This window comes from Herpailurus yagouaroundi, unplaced genomic scaffold (assembly GCF_014898765.1).
Source record: "Herpailurus yagouaroundi ecotype Mexico unplaced genomic scaffold, PumYag 569, whole genome shotgun sequence".
NCBI classification, from domain to species: Eukaryota; Metazoa; Chordata; class Mammalia; order Carnivora; family Felidae; genus Herpailurus; species Herpailurus yagouaroundi.
In genome coordinates this window covers 1,817,387-1,831,502 of record NW_024412786.1, presented here as the reverse complement: position 1 = coordinate 1,831,502, position 14,116 = coordinate 1,817,387, and the positions used below count along the sequence as shown (strand labels likewise).

Genomic DNA, 14,116 nt, shown 5'->3' with positions numbered 1-14,116 from the left:
GCGCGCGCGCACGGGGAGGCCCCGGGCGGAGGCGCCACGGGGCGCGCGGCCCGGTTCTTGGGCCCCGAGTGCGCACGCGCGCTGGAGGGAGCGGGGAGGGCGAAGGGCTGCTGTGCGCAGGCGCAGTGTGGTGGCCGGGCTCCGCGGCCCGACTAAAATCTGGCGGGGCGGGGGGGGGGGGGGTGGTCTGTGTTGTGTTCTAGCCCCTGGTGTAGGAGAAGGGCGTGGAGTGAGTTGATTTGGTGGACGGGGTGGTGGGTGTGCATGTCAGGAAAGCGTGAAAGGGTCAACTGATGACGTGGAGCGCCTCCTTCCTGGTTGTAGACCGGTCCCCCAAAAGCAGAAAAGTAGCAAGGAGGCGGCTTTTTCTACAGCGAGGCAAGGTTTTCATTACAGTGATAGAAAGTTTGGAACTCCTCAGGGTGCGGTTGAGGCCTATGCTCCTTTTGGAGGGAGAGAAGTTTTTCCTAGTCTCGGTTCATTTACTGTAGAGAAGTCTGATAATGCTTCCCCTTAGTGTTGGGGCTTTGCCCCTGGGCCTGCACCCCCTGGGAAGTAGAACTGACCTGTGTGTATTAAAAGTGTAGGGAGTTCCCGCCGTTGTATCGGAGGAGGAGGACTTGGTGGCTGTCGTATAGCTTGCTCTTTGTTGAATCTTTGATACGTCAGATACTGAGTGTCGAATTGGCCAGGAAGGTTGCTTATCTTGGCCAAACTGATGAAGAAAAAACTAATCTTGTTGAAAAGTTGGGCTTTTTCACTTAGTAAATCATTGGTTTCGCTGAGTTCTGGCCAATTTGGAAAGGTGACTGGTGGGGAGGGGGACGTGGGAAGAAACAGCGGTTTCTTCAATATTATTGTACGAGCCTGATTATTCAGTATACTTTGGCTTCTGCGATATCCACGGTTGATGTAGGTCTGAAACTTTAGACGTAGAGATTTATTAGATTGTTTACGTACCTCACAGTTTCCCTGGACATACTATAAATGTGAAATGTTACCTTTTCGGACCCAGGTCCAGATACCCTTGTAGTGGCTACGTGTCTCTGATTTCCCGGGTTTGTTTTTATTTTTTGCCGTTTATAAAATGTCGTAGGTCAAGTTCTCAGGCTCCCGGTCTGCGGAGGTTGTGTGCAGTGTCCTGATCTGCTTGTTTATAATTCGCTGGTTTATATTTGCATTTGATGGACCTTGTCTGCCTGTAGACTTCCCAAGTAAGAAGCGGAAGAGGAGCCGATGGAACCAAGATACGATGGAACAGAAGACGGTGATTCCAGGAATGCCTACGGTTATCCCCCCCGGACTTACTCGGGAACAAGAAAGAGCTTATATAGGTAAATACACGTTCTGCACCCAAATGCGTTTTCAGATTGTTACAGTTTGTTCTGAGCGACATTTTGCGTGTTGTAAGTTTGAGACCTTAAAGTCTTGTTTTCTTAAGATGAGGTATCAGGTGTTCATTCTCGACTTTGACGTAATCCATCAGTTTTTGCTGTGTTAAGTCCTGGGTTTGCAGCTCCTTGTTTTGGTCTGTCTGTAACAGCAGTGTTCTCCATGAGTGCCAGGAAGGTAGAGGGACCCACTTTAGGAGTGAGGGTAGCCCCCAGTCCAGCACCCCACCTGCCCTTTTCAGCTGCTGCTCGTTGCCAGTTGTGAGGTGAGTGTCTTCTGCCTCTCTGGACACGGCCCCAGTGGAGAACACTGCAGGTATTATAAACGAAGTACCTTTTTCACAGCATGGGTTTTCACCATAATTTCATATTCCTCCTCCCCTTCAAATGTGGTCTTTTACTTTTTTATAGGTACTTTCTGAAAAGAAAAAACCTTAATTTAATCAAAGACTGGCTCTGAAAGTGTTCACAGTGCACCCCTTTTTACCATTTTGTTGAATCTAACCTTTCCTTCAGCATCTTTTCTGGTTTGGTCTTTGGAGAGCTGTCTTAAAACGAGGGCTCTTTTACTATTTACTATCAAAGAACTCTGCTGGGAAAGGGATACTACTTGGATATGGAATGAGGTGATAGGATAAAAGATCTTAACTGATGGGAAATTTCAAGAATTAACAATGACTGTCCACAATGTAAATGAAGTTAATCTTAAAATTACCTTTTTTCAAATACAAGGTTTTTAATGCAAGTTTCACTTTTATTCATGTATCTGCAGCTGTCTCTGAAAAGTTCACTTGGAAATATTTCTTACTAACCAGATAAACATCCCCTTTGGAGTAAATTAGGGCAAAGGCTGCCTAAGCCTATGAGTCTGGAGCCTTCATAAGTAAAAGCTTCAAGGCTGGCATGTGTTACTCTTGAGGATCTGAATCTCGTTTTTTTAACTGCCAAGAGTTTTGAGGTGTCGGAATTGTTTATCTTGTTTTCACGTACTAATATTTCTTCTTTCCCCACTGTTCCAATCTACTGCCACCCACCCCTTCATCTCACACTGGATCGTTCCGGGTCTTTACAACCTTGCGAAATGTTCCTAGTGGGATAATGTTCCCAAAACACAAGCAGTCTTGGAAAATGGGGAAAAGCAAACTTCTCTGCAGTTCTCCAGTTCTCTTCCTGTGTAGGGAGTTAATGCACTGAGCCCGAAGGGCTGTTTACAGCTATAATCCAAGTGGATGGAGTCAAAGCCGAGGCCAGTATAGATCTCAGCTCCAAGGAAGATCCCAAACTTTGGGTTTAATTTCCAGTTATTTCCTCGGGTCAGACCCCACATCCCTACCGTAGTTAGGAGGACTGCCTGCTCCCATGAAGGGGACTTTCACTTGAGTTCTTGAACTTAATACTTGACCGTCAAGTCAGCACTTTCCTGGCATAGAAGAGCTTAGGGATCCACAGATCTCATTCATCTTGTCTCTCATAGTACACGCTGCCTTGTACGATGCCCCCAAGTATCATCTCTTGATATGAGTGTGGATTTTCCCTTCTCTGGAGTTGGAGTGGATATACGGTATAGCCTTGGGGGATGTATTTAAAATTAGAAGGATGTCTTGGGTTAGACCTGTATTAATCCTGTTTTTGGAGCCAACTCAACTTTAACCCAACCCGGTTAAGACTTGCCCTTACTAGAGATGCCTGCTCACAACTCTCAGCTGCTACAAAGGTAAGACACAGGTGACTCTTCAGCACGCTGAAGAAAGTGATCTTGCTCTGCAGTTCCATTATCTTGAGAAATCAGCCGGGTAACGTTTCCCTGGAGTCATTGAGCTTTTGTGAAACCCTCCTCTCTTTTTCACGTACAGCCTTATTTGTCAAGGTCTGAGGGCCACACACATTCTCCTTGACCCACACTTCTATTTTCTCCCCCCTGCCTTTTACACTCCTCATGAGGAGCGAGTCTGAAGACAGACTTGTTAACATCTCACGGTTACTGGTTTATTAAGGTATATGAAGATTTGAACAAAAGCAACAGGTATTGGGAGATCCTTATTAGTACGGATCGGGTTGTACGGAAAGAGTATGTATAACGAACTGTTTATGAGGTATTGGATTGGTTATTAAATGTCTTACTTGTTTAAGGAATTTTGAATCTGGTATCAATGAAAATGATCTTTGCTCAACTGCTATTTTTCCTTGTCCCATGTTAATTGGATTTCATTTTGGGCTTTGCTTAATACTTAATGACAAAAAGTAAACTCTCAAGAGTCTTGCCCTCAAAGTAATTTGGTTGGGAACAGGGTATTGGTGATAACATACATGCTTTGTTTTGGGTGCCATTCGTATAGCGAGCCTTGAGGGGGGAGGGAGAAGTGAAACACCGAGTCATTGCTTTGACGTTAGCCTTAGTAAACAGTCTATACCGCTAACCCCTCTTCCAACAAACTGTTTGCTTCCTTAAGTGATAACCATTTTGAAGTGAAAAATACCTGTAGATGTAAATGGACTCCTGCCGATAGGCGGTTGGGGGTTTTTGCCTCAGAGTGTTCACTGATCAGTCGTCCCTTTCAAAGTCTCCGAGTTCTTCATGCTTGTTGTTGAGATTTGAGATGTTTTTTGGTAACATTGTCTTTTTTCCATCCTTTTTTTTTCTTTCCTAACCTGGTTTCTTCCAGTGCAACTGCAGATAGAAGACCTGACTCGTAAACTGCGCACAGGAGACCTGGGCATCCCCCCTAACCCTGAGGACAGGTTGGGAAACAGTTTTAACCAGCTGACAGTAACGCTTTTACCTTTTTCTCAATACGTTTTACTGGTGGCAACATATTGTGTCAGTTCAAAGAAATCATAGTAAGACGACTGCTAATACTCTGACTCTTGGGCCTAGGGTTTAATTAGCAATCCGTATGGTTAGTCATCAGTTAGAAAATTGGAATGCAACTTAATTACTAGCAGAGTAAAAAGTTAACGGGAAAATGGACAACTGGTTTCCAATTGGTAAGCATGTAGATTTTCACCTGATTTACCCACCCGTAGTAGGGACAGTGAGGTGGCCTGTTCACCAGCCTTTACAGTAACCGCTGTGGTGGAAAGCCGAGGGTATAGAGTTTTTCTCACAGGTACACGATGCAGGGATTAAGAATATTTTTGAGCATCACTGAGTTTGAGCAGACCAGAAACTCTTACCTGGTTAGCTCATTGCTGCAGTCCTCCTCATGGTTTTGAGATGGTTTTAAAATAGATGAGATTTCTAACCAGCTTCCTTCACTGCCAGTGAATTTTCAGCCTTGGCCATTGCCTGGGGGTATTGGGAGGGGCCAGAACATTTCTCACCTATCTGGGGAAGGCTAGCAACCAACCCTAAATCACCTTTATTTTTTATAAGAGTGTGGTTTTCAAACAGCTGTGGTCATGTCATCTCTGTTTATCATTTCTCTCACCTTTGAAAAGTCAAAAGTCTGAGGGAAATGAACTTTTTAACCAGGAATTTGACTGACTGGTTGAACTTGAAACCACTAAAGTCTAATCGAAGGGCAGTATGCCTCCCTCTCTGTGAAGTTTCTCTTAGTGCAGGCAGCATAGTTGAAAGCACTTCCCTTTAAAAGTTAGTGTTTTCGGCTTTTATTACCCAATTAATGGCTTGTTAAATCAGGAAGATGATGTAATGGTTTTAGAAGCCACTCACTCAATGCATCTTTCTGCTGCCATTTGCCAGGGAACAAATTAATTTCTCCATGTGTTCTCTCATTTTACATGATTGAATTTGTTATTTTTTATCTGTAGGTTTTGGTTGGAAGGTTGTGTTTTATATTTTTTGGTGTTGTTCCCCCCCTTCAAGATTTGCATTGTAGGTTGTAGACCACAACTGTTCAGTGCTTTTTTTTTTTTGCTTTTTTTTTTTTTTTTGGCCTTTTTCCCTTTAGTAATATGTCTAACAGGTTACCAGGCAATTCCTCAAAAGGTTGAATTTTTAACAAACCTTTGCTTCCTGGAGAACTGGGATTAGAGTTTAGTTCATCTATGTGATGCCTATTCGAAGTGAAGAAGTTGGGCCAATCTAACCTCTAGAATATTAGCTATTGCCTTTCACATCCACAATTTGGGAAGAGGTTAAACTGTGGGGAGGCTTTTAAATGACCGATTTGGTACCGGTAAAACTTGTTTTGTTGATTAGCTAGAAATGCTTACATTCTAGACAGCTGTGGGGTGAGAATTAGAAATGTCAAGCATGTTAGAAATCAAACCAGAGCAGAGTTTTCTTCTCTCTTGTATTCAGTTTGAAAGAGGGCCTAATGCCTGACTGGTTTTGCTTTTGAGCCCAGGTTGGAGGGAATTGCATGAGTTTCTTACCTTAATAAGGTTATTTCTTAAGAAGGTGTATTCTCAATATCAAGCCACTTTCTGCTATTTTGATGTTGCTTAAGTTGCACAGTTAAAAATGTTTTTAAGATCTCTTATAGACATAAATGTGTAAGCTGATAGTCTAATGAGCTGGGGTATGTTTGCTTTTGTTCACTATCATTGGATTGTGTCAACAGTTTATATAAATGCTAGAAACGGAGGTGTCATTTAGTCGTCATTAGCCATGAACAAACCTGACCTTTTATTCCATCGTGTGTGTAATGTGGTATGACATGGTTCCCTTTAGGCTGAAGACAGTGGGAGCAGCCGAGTTCAGTCCTTGCTCTCCAACTAGGCAAGGTTCTCTCAACTAAACCAAGGGTATAGGAGTCTTGACTACTTTCAGGATGTTTTTTTAATAACCTGATCCACATGATCTCTTCCCTTCTTGCAGCTGCTACTAAATTTTCATTCAGAATATCAAGCTATGGTCCTTTTTGTAATCTCAACTCAGAATTCTAGGAGCGTAACTTCTCTTTTTTATTACCGCAAAATCCAGCTGTGGTAAACTGACCATTTTATCGTTACTATTTTTTTACTTGTAGCAACAGCATTTTACTCCTTAAAAAAATGAGAGAGAGAAAATCTGCTTTCTGGACTTGTAAACTCTGGTGGAGAATCCTAGGTTTTCCCCTTGCCGTTTGCAGGTCCAGACCCTAGACAAGTACTTGACCAAATCTGCACTTGCAGCCTCTAGCAGAAGCTGCTTTAGCACTTTAACGGTTTTCTCTACCCAGACTCCCCAACCTCGAACAGCCAGAAAACAGGTTGGCTCCTGGGCCTTGGACACAGCCAGCCAGGCCATTGAAGGAAAAGCAGAGACGAAGCCTTGAACCATCTCTCTCCATTGTGGGGCCAAGTAGCTGCAGCAGCCTTGAGTCCCAGTCGCATTGGGTTAAAGAGCTCGTACTTACTCTGCGGTAGGGGTGCAGACACTCTTCCTGCTAGGGCGCGAGCTCTGCAAGAGTCCACATTTTACCTAAACTTGGGGTTTCCGTGGTTCGTAGAGTTGTAAGATTGTACAGCTTTTTTAAAAACGAAAGAAAAATCCATACTTGGCAAGAAGACTCCAGAAGATGATACTGTCCTTGCCATTTACAGTCCAAAGATTTCCCCCCAGAAGGACAGACTTTTTTCTTCTCAACAATTAGAAGCCAGACCGTTTTTTTTTCCTCTCTCACACACACCCCAGTCCCCCTATGCTAAGCCAGCTTTCATCTCCCCACTCCACACGATCTTGAATAGCACACGTTATGGTCGGTTCCTCCGAAGAGTGTTGTGTTAGGGTCTGAGAGGCAGAGGGGCTGGGGAAGACTAATTTTAGCCCGTGTGGGATGAGAAAAGTGAAGGCAGAGCCATAACGGGGCTCTGTTTCCCACAGGTCCCCTTCCCCTGAGCCCATCTACAATAGCGAGGGGAAGCGGCTTAACACCCGCGAGTTCCGCACCCGCAAAAAGCTCGAAGAGGAGCGGCACAACCTCATCACGGAGATGGTTGCCCTCAACCCTGATTTCAAGCCGCCTGCAGATTACAAGTAAGCAGAGGGGCTGGCCGGTCCGGGACAAGGGCACGTGTGGGCCACGTGTGAGCTGGTGGTAGAACCGTTTTGGTACCCATGTCTCCTCTCTTGCCCCAAATCACGTGTGATTAACACATGGTAGCAAGCTCAGGTTTAGAAGAGCTGTGGAATGTCGGTGTCCCGTCTCAGAAACACGCAGAGTCCATGAGTCTTTTCTTTCTTAGACCTCCAGCAACACGGGTGAGCGATAAAGTAATGATTCCACAAGATGAGTATCCAGAAATCAACTTTGTGGGGCTGCTGATTGGGCCCAGGTGAGTAAGTGCTGTCCTATGGGACAGTGCGTCATTCCTGACACCCCGTGAGATGGATCGATCTTAGGCCCCATTGGGTACAATTGATAGCTTGCCTTCCCGTTTTGGGTGGGAGTTCACGCCTTTCTGTGAGAAAATCTCTTTAACTTCGGCCTCTTACTGCAGAGAAGTCTGATCTTGGGGATCGTTTGCTATGGCCGGCCTTCACTTGGGGGTCATGGAGCTTTTGGTGGGAAAATCCAACTCCGTGCTGTCACACTTTCTGCCAGTGTGATCAGCCCGCTCTGTCTCTTCTGGCATGTGAACTTGGCCTGGCGAATACAAAAACTCCGTTCATTCTGCCTCTGATAGAGGGAACACCTTGAAGAACATCGAGAAGGAATGTAACGCCAAGATTATGATTCGGGGAAAAGGGTCTGTCAAAGAAGGGAAGGTTGGGCGCAAAGATGGCCAGATGTTGCCTGGAGAAGATGAACCACTTCATGCCCTGGTTACCGCCAACACCATGGAGAATGTGAAGAAAGCTGTGGAACAGGTGAGGCAGCCAGAAAGGAAGCCTATTGCTAGAAGTCATACAGTGGCCCCGGTGCTTACATGACTGACTGTTTCATCTCCGCTAGATAAGAAACATCCTGAAGCAGGGTATTGAGACCCCCGAGGACCAGAATGATCTACGGAAGATGCAGCTTCGGGAGTTGGCCCGTTTGAATGGGACCCTTCGAGAAGATGATAACAGGTGTGGCATCAGTTTTGAAGGGAGGGAGAGTGCACTCGGACCTAAAGAACCTGTGGGAGTAGGGAGCTTGACCGTGGCTCTTGAGATGACTTTGTCTTTTTGTGTGTGTTTGTTTTTTCTTCCTTGACAGGATCTTAAGACCTTGGCAGAGCTCAGAGACCCGCAGCATTACCAATACCACAGTGTGTACCAAGTGTGGAGGGGCTGGCCATATTGCTTCCGATTGTAAATTCCAAAGGTGAGCGGCTGGAGTTGGAGCTTCTTTGTAGCCTGTGGTGTACGAAACTGTTTTTTGTTTTTTTTTTTAGCACGTTGTTGGTTGGTTCCTATTAACTTTTGGACCAGAGAGATGCTCCCTTTCTGTGAATGTGGTCTGTGACGGTGTGATGTTAAAGCCCAGGATGATGAGGAGCAGCTTGTGCAGAACACCTGTATTTTGTGGCTCGTCTTGAGTTCAGGAACACTGGAAATTTCCATTTTGGATATACTGTGCCTCAGTGTTAACTACTTTTTGCTGCTAAGCAGTCTGGATTCTTGACCGGTTTTGAACCAGCCCTTGATGGCAACAGTTTTCTCCTTTTTTTTACTTTGGAAAACCTGGCAGGTGCTCTCGTCTTGCATATATTTTCCTTTCCTCAAACTGGGAATGTAGGATCTGATGCAAGTTTGTTTTTTGGAAGAGCCTGTGCTTTCCTGGCTCCCGTGGCTGGCGTGGTCGTATGATCTCCGTCTTCTCTGTTGTGGCAGAGATCCGCGTGGTAATCTCAGATGCAGAGCTGGGCACAGAACTGAAAATTGGATGAGACTATTTTGAGGAAGGATCGTTGGATTCCTCAAAACTCTGTCAATTTCTCAGAACGTGAAACTTTTTTTTAATAATGAAGGCGTTTTTTTTTTTCTCTTTTCTCTCTCCATTCCCTATCCCACCTTCAGGCCTGGTGACCCCCAGTCAGCTCAGGATAAAGCACGGATGGATAAAGAGTATTTGTCCCTCATGGCTGAACTGGGCGAAGCCCCTGTGCCAGCATCCGTGGGCTCCACCTCTGGGCCTGCCACCACGCCCCTGGCCAGTGCGCCTCGGCCTGCTGCTCCTGCCAACAACCCACCTCCCCCGGTGAGTTTCAGGGGCTGGTTTTTGTGGCCCGGTCCCCCGTTCTCTTCCTCAGAGACGGGGGTGCTGTGGCCAGGTACTCTGGGTAGAGCAGGTTGGCGGACGTGGCTGGCAACATTGTTCTTCCGGATGTCAGGATGTTTGGGGATCTCTCGCTTTGGGAAGATCCCGTCTTCGGGTTCTGGACCTCTTGACAGAGCCGAAAGAACAGTGTTGCCACCAGGGGGAGCAGGCAGGGACGTTGGCGGGAAATGCTCTCACGTAGTCTCTCATGTCCACCACCCAGAGCCGCCCACCCTGGATGAATTCGGGCCCTTCAGAGAGTCGGCCCTACCACGGCATGCACGGAGGTGGTCCTGGTGGGCCCGGAGGTGGCCCCCACAGCTTCCCACACCCGTTACCCAGCCTGACAGGTGGGCACGGTGGACATCCCATGCAGCACAACCCTAATGGACCCCCACCCCCTTGGATGCAGCCGCCACCACCACCGATGAACCAGGGCCCCCACCCACCTGGGCATCATGGCCCTCCTCCAATGGGTAAGTAAGTGTCAGACCAGAAACCTTGGGGCTTTGGGATAAGCAAGGGTTACATCAGGTTGCTGCGAACCGGAAGCAGCCCTCGGAGTGGCTGGGTGTCGCACCAGGTCTCCTGCCAAGGCTCGGGCTCCAGAAGGAGCAGGACTTTGTTCTGGTTCAGGAAGTGTTTTCTGTGTGGGGTAGACAGAGGCCTCCCTCTTCAAGGCAACAGTCCTAGAACTGTTCTTAGAACGGTAGCGGTTGCAGGCTCTGTGAGCGACCGAGCTGTCGGTGGGGGCGTCTTCTCTGGCTGGTTCCAATGTCCTGCTAAGTCCCTGCTCTTTCCTTCCATCAAGATCAGTACCTGGGAAGTACGCCTGTGGGCTCTGGGGTCTATCGCCTGCATCAAGGAAAAGGTAACACAGCCTGTCCCCTGCTCCCTTTGGGGTGTGCCCTGGGCGCAAGTGGGGTCTCCGGTCTCTCCTCCCCTGAGGCCTCACCCCTGCCTCCGCCTGCCTGCAGGTATGATGCCACCGCCGCCTATGGGCATGATGCCGCCGCCGCCGCCGCCTCCCAGTGGGCAGCCCCCGCCCCCTCCCTCTGGCCCTCTTCCCCCATGGCAGCAGCAGCAGCAGCAGCCTCCGCCACCCCCTCCGCCCAGCAGCAGTATGGCTTCCAGTACCCCCTTGCCATGGCAGCAAAGTGAGTGGAATATTTTGGGCTTGTGGGGGTGGGTGGGATGGGGAGGTGGGGCTGAGAGGGACAAGAGAACCTCGCAGCTCACGCGGGCAGGCGGACACCCTGGGAGGAGACTCTGGTCTCTGCTGGGGGTGTAAACAGAAAGGGCCTCCTGGCCCTCCTGGGGATCTTGGGGAAGAGAGCTGATGTTTGGCGTGGTTGTGTCTGGGGAGAGGTCTTGGGGGACCTGGAGGGAACCTGCCATCGTAGGTAGGGTGCCGGAAATCCAGGCTCTCGGTGGGCTGCGTGAGCTGCCAGCCAGTGGCTGGCCCGAGCCTGTGCGGAGGGCCGGGGTGGAGAGGGTGCTTGCATGCTGTGGAGAGGGATGTGATTGGGGCCTGAGAGACTGCAGGGATGGGACCGGGCTGTGGGGAGAGTAGCTGTGGCCTTGAGGTTGAATGTGCCGTTCGGTGGTGGCGGCGGATGGGCGGAGGGACGTCAGAGCCGGTTCTTGTGTCTGGTACCTTTCCCTCAGCCCTTCCACGGGCATTGGTGACAAAGGGCTTACTCTGTTAAGCCCAGAGACCTCGAGGCTGACCCCAGGGTAGTCCTGCCCACCCCTCCACTCCCCATCACCAGGACCGCCCCGCCCGCCCGCCCCCCACCACCGTACCGCATGCCAAGCAAGGAGCAGGCGCCCCTCGCCCCCCCATCCCAAGGCAGCAGCCGCAGAGAGCCGCGGTGTGCCCCCGCGCGTGTGACCTTGGGCTTCTTTACCACCCCAGATACGACGACTACCACCACGAGCGCTGGCACAGGGTCCATCCCGCCATGGCAACAGCAGCAGGCGGCTGCCGCAGCTTCTCCAGGAGCCCCTCAGATGCAAGGCAACCCCACTATGGTGCCCCTGCCCCCCGGGGTCCAGCCGCCTCTGCCGCCCGGGGCCCCTCCCCCTCCGCCGCCTCCGCCGCCTGGTTCCGCCGGCATGATGTATGCCCCGCCCCCTCCTCCTCCGCCTCCCATGGACCCTTCTAACTTTGTCACCATGATGGGCATGGGGGTGGCGGGCATGCCGCCCTTCGGGATGCCTCCAGCTCCCCCACCGCCTCCACCACAGAACTAGACTCGGTTTTTTTAAGAAAATATATATTATATAGAGAGAGAATTGGTCTCGTTTAAACACACGCCGAACCTCACCATATGGAGCCAGACATTGGGATGCACGCATGTGATTGGTGTGCACGCATGTGTGTGTGTGCACGCACCGGGCTGGGCCAAGCGACTGAGGACTCGCTTGGGAACGGGCAGGTGGTAGTAGGGGCGCCAGCTTGGGCTCTCCTGGCGCCCCGTAGCATCGAGTGTCTTCTTTGTCTTCTTTCTCTCCTCACCCAACTCCCTTTGCCTCTCCCCAAACCGGGCCGCCAGGATCCCTCCCCGCGGCGGCGATGGCCCGAGCCATGAGAGTGAGGACTTTCCGCGCCCATTGGTGACCCTTCCAGGCAGACAGCCTCAGCAGCGCCCCTGGTGGACAGGATGGTTCGGCAAAGCAGCCTGAGTTATTTTTGTGGACGGAATCGGAACACGCTGGCTCCATATCGTGAAATTTTTATTAATTTTTTTCTTTTTCCTTTGTTATTTCCTGATCTCTTCCTTTCTTCAGACTCCGTCCAAGGAGATGCTCTTCCCCGATCTTCTGCTGCAATTAGATTCCTTTCCTTTTTCTCCGTTCCTTGTTCTTCTCTTCCTAAGGAGAGGAGGGAGCAAATGGTTTTAGGCGCAAGCTTTAGCCATTGATGTCAGGCTAGTTGCGGGGGTGGGGCGGGAGGGGGGGGTTCTTTGGTTCTAAAATTTTCAAGGTTGCCATGACCACCCCAGAGACTTTTTTTTTTTGTTCTTTCTGTAGTGTGAGATTTTTGTCTTTGCCACCTTTGTAGAGAAGTGGGTTCATTTCCAGGTTCTGGGTCGACACCTATCCCGGCACCCCTGCCAGCGTTAGGTGGGGCCACCCAAGCCACGTTGGGCTCGTCTGCCACCCTGGAGAGTCCTTTCCATGCTCCCTGAGCATCTAAGCTGCCTCAGATTCCATTTGTTCCTCTCCTTCCTGGAAGGTTTCCTTTTAAATTTTATTTTAATCCCAAACGTCTGAATGTTTTGCAGTGTCTAAGGGTTTGAGCCCCTCGTTTTTCGTTCTACTTCCTTTTTCCTCCCCTTCCCTCTTCATGGAGTGATTATGTTGACAATAATGTATAACGCGCGTTCTCTTCACTGGTTTATCTGCAGAAATTTCTCTGGGCTTTTTTTTCGGTGTATGATTCAACACTGCGTTAAAGGGGGGTGTTCCATTGAATAAAAGAGCAGTGTGGTTTTCTGGGTCTGTTTCTTCATTTTCTCTTCTTAGATTCCCTCCACCAGCACCAGAGTTACTTTTTTTACCTCCATTCAGCACCTGGCCCCAGCCGCCCCGGTCTCTTCTGGGGGACTGCTGGGACACTAATTAAGGAGCCTCCCACCTGTGTCCCCCCGTGTGGCTTTGCCGGTGGGAGCTTGAGTGTGTGGGTGGTCCCGCCATCTCTCCCTGGTTTACTAGCTGAGACTCGGGTTCTTCGCACCCCCCTCCTCGCCTCCATCACCCCTCATTCCCCTGGTCCCTGTTCTTTTGAAAGCGTTTCCCTGGGGCTGGGACACCCCCCCCCCCCCAACACGCACACACACACCACACCCCCCCCTCCCCCCATGAGCTCTGGTTGCGACTTCTGCCTGGAAGCCGCCACCTGACCAAGGCCCTGGGCCTAGGGAGGCATCAGCACTAAAGGTCAAGCCAACTAATCCTGCCTGTGAGGCACAGAGCAGCTAAAATTAAAACCGCCAAGTGGCTTTTTCTTTCTCTGCCCGTGACTTGCTTGCAGCCTGCCGGCGCTGCGGGCTTTGGGGGTTGGTGGGGGCGAGAAAAAGTGCCCCATGTGCACTTTTTGTAAGCACTTCTTCGCAGGGGTCTCGGGCCGTTTTGTTCTTTCACGGGCGGGGCAGTGGATGGTGCCTGTTGTGGCCGCAGAAAAAAAACCCACGTCAGGGCTGCACGAGGCAGCGAGGTCCTCGCCCGACCGCTGCCACCGCGGTGCCGCACCACCCCTGGGGAGCCTGCGTGGAGCCTGCCTTTCCTGGCAGCCTCTCCTTCCTTTGGAGGAGGTTAAGGGACAGCACGCCCCTGCCGCCCCAGCACCTGGCCGGTGGGGGCAGCTCCGGCCTGGGCTGCTTTCCACCTTCAGGTTGGGCCCGCCCGATCGGTGCCTTCTGTGTGGAGCACGGCCCGGTTTTGTGGGCCCCGTCCAGGGCGTCTGTATCTCTGCCGTAGGCCTGCGGGGTTCAGGAAACCCTCAGGAGGGAGGCGCGTTCAGTGGGTTTCCCTAACCAGGCCCTGAGACTACAGGTGACTAAACGAAGAGAACAGGCTCTTTTCTCT

The 14,116-nt window shown here is 50.0% G+C and overlaps 1 protein-coding gene across 9 annotated transcripts in view; it reads left to right on the top strand.

Annotated features, from left to right (window-relative positions):
• SF1 (splicing factor 1) overlaps window positions 1-13,024 on the top strand; it is a 14,017-nt gene extending 993 nt beyond the window's left edge. Inside the window, exons 2-14 of one of the 9 annotated variants that reach the window (XM_040466025.1) lie at window positions 1,206-1,334; window positions 4,055-4,130; window positions 7,162-7,314; window positions 7,524-7,613; window positions 7,965-8,148; window positions 8,234-8,349; window positions 8,480-8,587; window positions 9,283-9,463; window positions 9,726-9,999; window positions 10,335-10,394; window positions 10,501-10,680; window positions 11,442-11,646; window positions 12,082-13,024. In XM_040466025.1, the coding sequence (XP_040321959.1) occupies window positions 1,206-1,334; window positions 4,055-4,130; window positions 7,162-7,314; window positions 7,524-7,613; window positions 7,965-8,148; window positions 8,234-8,349; window positions 8,480-8,587; window positions 9,283-9,463; window positions 9,726-9,999; window positions 10,335-10,394; window positions 10,501-10,680; window positions 11,442-11,646; window positions 12,082-12,211 (1,886 nt within the window). In that variant the 3' untranslated portion in view covers window positions 12,212-13,024. Of the gene's footprint in view, window positions 1-1,205; window positions 1,335-4,054; window positions 4,131-7,161; window positions 7,315-7,523; window positions 7,614-7,964; window positions 8,149-8,233; window positions 8,350-8,479; window positions 8,588-9,282; window positions 9,464-9,725; window positions 10,004-10,334; window positions 10,395-10,500; window positions 10,681-11,441; window positions 11,822-12,081 lie in introns of those variants that run through there. The other 8 variants (XM_040466029.1, XM_040466032.1, XM_040466033.1 and 5 more) reach the window with 8 other exon arrangements.
• The last annotated feature ends 1,092 nt before the right edge of the window (window positions 13,025-14,116 follow it).